We start from the raw sequence: 4,000 nt of genomic DNA on the forward strand, positions 1-4,000 counted from the left end.
TAAATTAGAATCTTATCTCTCCATAATTCCTATCTCAACAGAGAAAATAGAAATGACTGAAGACAATTACTCCTTGACAACTGAGTTTATCCTCACAGGATTTATGGATCACCCAGATCTGAAGACCCTTCTGTTTGTGGTGTTCTTTACTATCTATCTGATCACCATGGTGGGGAATCTGGGTTTGGTGGCATTGATTTTCATGGAGCGCCGTCTTCACACACCCATGTACATCTTTCTGGGCAACCTGGCTCTGATGGATTCCTGCTGTTCCTGTGCCATTACTCCCAAGATGTTAGAGAACTTCTTTTCCGAGTTCAGAATGATTTCCCTCCATGAATGCATGGCACAATTTTACTTCCTATGCCTTGCTGAAACTACAGACTGCTTTCTCCTGGCAGCAATGGCCTATGATCGCTATGTGGCAATATGCAGCCCACTGCAGTACCACACCATGATGTCGAAGCAACTCTGCGTTCAGATGATCATAGGGGCCTACATAGCTGGAAGCATACATCCTACTATTCATGTAGTACTTCTATTAAGGTTAACCTTTTGTGGATCTCATCAAATCAATCACTTTTTTTGTGATGTTCTTCCATTATACAGACTCTCTTGTGTTGATCCTTATATCAATGAACTGATGCTATTTACCTTTGCAGGGTCAATTCAAGTCTTCACTATTGCCATAGTCTTAATCTCATATGTTTGCATCCTTTTCACTATTTTCAAAATGAAATCCAAAGAGGGAAGAGGCAAAGCCTTATCTACATGTGCATCTCACTTTCTCTCTATCTCAATATTCTACGGCTCTCTGCTCTTCATGTACATTCAGCCACATTCAGATCAAGAAGGGGATAAAGATGTAATAGTTGCTATTTGTTACACTTTAGTAATTCCTTTATTAAACCCTTTTATCTATACTCTAAGAAATAAGGAAGTAATAAATGTTATGAAAAGAGTTATGAACAGAAAACCTCATAATATTCTGAAACAGATATCATCTCCTATGACAAATTGATTTTAATTAGATAAACTTTTGTCAGTCAATGATATTGAGGAAATGGAAAATAGCCACTATGTATAGTAAATATTAAATCACTAAACCATGATGATTTTTAAGTAAAAAAAAGTTATAAATGGTTAAATCATTTCAGAAAGAAGTGATTCTACAAAAATGTACTTCAAAATCTAAACTACTAGGGTCTCTTAGGCTTGAATCAAATGACTACTTTAAGGTCACAAATTGTGTCAGAGGGGAATAAGCTACAATTTTCAATGTATTCAATAAATCCTAGGTATAAAGATCAGTATATAAAGGTAGTCTACATTTAGCATTGTTGGCAAATTTATTGAATCCCTAAGCATCACAAATATTTCAAGTTCTCCTATGTCACTTAAGCGACACTATGTATCAGAATAAACTGTGCACTTGAATTGAATTCTCAACTTTCTTTGTATTTTTCAAGTTTATGTTTTCATATGGATTTATACAGAATATGTATTCTCAAATCAAGAACATCTTTATCTTTAGTGTTAGTCATTTTTCCTGTCAAGCTCTTTGAAATAATGTTTACATAATTGTAATTTATCAAACTTTAGTTGCAAATACTGCTATTTATATTGAAAATCCTATGGATTTGAATGTTTTCACATAGATTGATAATTGTCTGTGATGCATGATGGTTTTCCATGATGCAGTTCCTAAATATCAATTATTTCAAGGATTTCCCTCCTATATTGTATTACTTGGTTGTTATTAGGAATACTACTAACTTTCACTCCTTCTAGTATAAATCATTGATATACTATTAGCATTAAGAGAAAGCTGGTGATGCTACTCAGCATAAATGAGGCAGAAAATAGTGAAAATCCTGAAAAGCTAAACAAATATATTTATTGATCCCTTAAATGTAAAAATATTAAAGGAAAAAATGGCTTAATGAGAACCTACATTATGCTAGACAGAAAACTAAACCTTTCATATTTATTACCTTCCTATGAGTTAGGCATTATTTTTCATACTTTTCCAGAGTAAACAAATCATACTTTAAAATATTAAGTAATTTGTTCACATTCGTGCAGACATCTAGATGGAGCTGGGATTTGAATCAATGATGCCTTTATCCCTTGCTCTTTTTCAACCCCTTTCACAGAAATTTAAGTTTTAGTTGGTAAGGAAAATTGACATACACATATGTAAGGGGAAAGCAATGTTGATTACATGCAAAGAATTTTACATTGTGTTGGATATGTAGCCTGTGCCTGGGTGTTAAGAAAATGGAGATTGGTGTAGCTCAGGGCATTCAGAGGTTAAGCAGCATTAGAAATAAGAGATGCTTAAAGTGTGGGAAAACATTGTTTTAGGGAAAAAACAGCAATAAAACCATAAGTTGAGTCACTGTTAATGGAAATGAGTGTGACTATGGGGTTAGGGAATGAGGCAAGTGAAGAATGGCCATAGAAATCTGGCAGAGCTATTGGTGAAAACTTTTGGTGAATGTGGAAAATACGGATGAAAGTGGTCTATTTTCCAAGAATTTTAAATGTCACATTATGGGATCTAAATTTATCTTGTTGTTGTTGTTACATGCCGTGGAGTCGGACCCAACTCATGGTGACCCCTCCTTGGGTTTCCGAGGCAATTTCACTACGGAAGTAGATTGTCCCATCTTCCTTCCAAGGAGTGGCTAGTGGGTTTGAACCACCAGCCTTCTGGTTAACAGTCAAGTGCCTTAGGCACTATGATACCAGAGCTCCCAAATTTACCTTAGAGACATTAAATATTGACATCTTCCTGGTAGGAAGATATATTTTTTTTTTACAAAATTGACTTGGCACTTGACTGGAAAGAGCAAAAGTAACTGTAATAATTCAAATAATAGGTGATAAGAGCTAAAACAGGAGAAGACTGTAAGAAATTAAAGATATGCATATTTATAAATATTTTAAAAAACAAATAGTAAATTGTAAATTTTGTATAATAAAATCAAAGCTTGTTCACTTCTTGTATTAACCATGTAATATCTGATTTTATATTATTAGTTATAAATACAGTGCTTGACATATTTAGTCTTTCAAAAAACATTTTCTGACTACATGCTGTTATTTTTTTAATATTTTTTAGATTAATTGCTATGATGGTTAAGATTTTGTGTCAACTTCACTGGGCCATGATTCTCAGTGGTTTGGCAATTATGGTGTAATCATCCTCCATGATGATATCAGATATAATATAATAACTTGCATGATGAAATCTGCTATGACAGTGAATCAGTTGAAAGTGAATTTCTTCAAAGATGAGGTCTGCTTCCTACATATACATATACATTCTGAATTAACTGACTACTTGCTCATTCTGGATCCTGTGTCTGGCTCATTATCGTCTGACCCCTGATTCTTTAGTCTTGAATCAGTGACCTAATGTATTGCCTGCAGATCTTCAGACTGTTGACTTCACAGCCTATGAGCCAGCAGCCTGCAACTTACCTGCCAATCTTGGACTTTCAGCCACTGAAGCCAGCAGCTTGCTGTATTGCCTGTGAATCATGGGTTCATTAACCACTGTACCACTGTACGTCAGGAGAAGCCTCCAGCCTGCAGTCTGACCCATGAACTTAGGATTTGCCAGCCTCTACAACTGCATGAGCCATTTCCTATGTCTATGCCAAGAAATTCTGAACACACCTACCTGGCCAACTGACTAGAAGACATCCATATTTGAGTCTATTTCAAAGAAAGGTGATCGAACAGAATGCAGAAATTATTTAACAATATCTCTAATATCATACACAAATAAAGCTATGCTAAAGATAATTCAGTAGTACATGGACAGGGAATTGTCAGAAATTTAAAATGGATTCAGAAGAGAATAGAGGACAAGCGGTATTGTTGCTGATGTCGGATGGATCTTGACTGAAAGGAGAAAATACCAGAAAAATATGTACCTGTTTTGTTTTTTATGCAAAAGCATTTGATCATGTCAATCACAGCAAATTGC

General features: G+C 35.0%; 1 protein-coding gene across 1 annotated transcript; it reads left to right on the forward strand.

Moving 5' to 3' along the window:
* Positions 1-28: 28 nt before the first annotated feature.
* Positions 29-1,021, forward strand: LOC103213371 (olfactory receptor 5K1-like). The gene has a single exon (XM_007959176.2). The coding sequence runs from the start codon at positions 53-55 to the stop codon at positions 1,019-1,021; it is 969 nt and encodes a 322-aa protein (XP_007957367.1). The 5' UTR covers positions 29-52.
* Positions 1,022-4,000: the final 2,979 nt, after the last annotated feature.

Source organism: Orycteropus afer, unplaced genomic scaffold, assembly GCF_000298275.1.
Source record: "Orycteropus afer afer isolate SDZICR_OR568_19922 unplaced genomic scaffold, OryAfe1.0 scaffold01768, whole genome shotgun sequence".
Taxonomy (NCBI): Eukaryota; Metazoa; Chordata; class Mammalia; order Tubulidentata; family Orycteropodidae; genus Orycteropus; species Orycteropus afer.

What these genes read in the sequence shown, in the direction of transcription:
- LOC103213371 (XM_007959176.2), top strand. Translation starts at nt 53, where the DNA reads ATGACTGAAGACAATTACTCCTTGACAACTGAGTTTATCCTCACAGGA.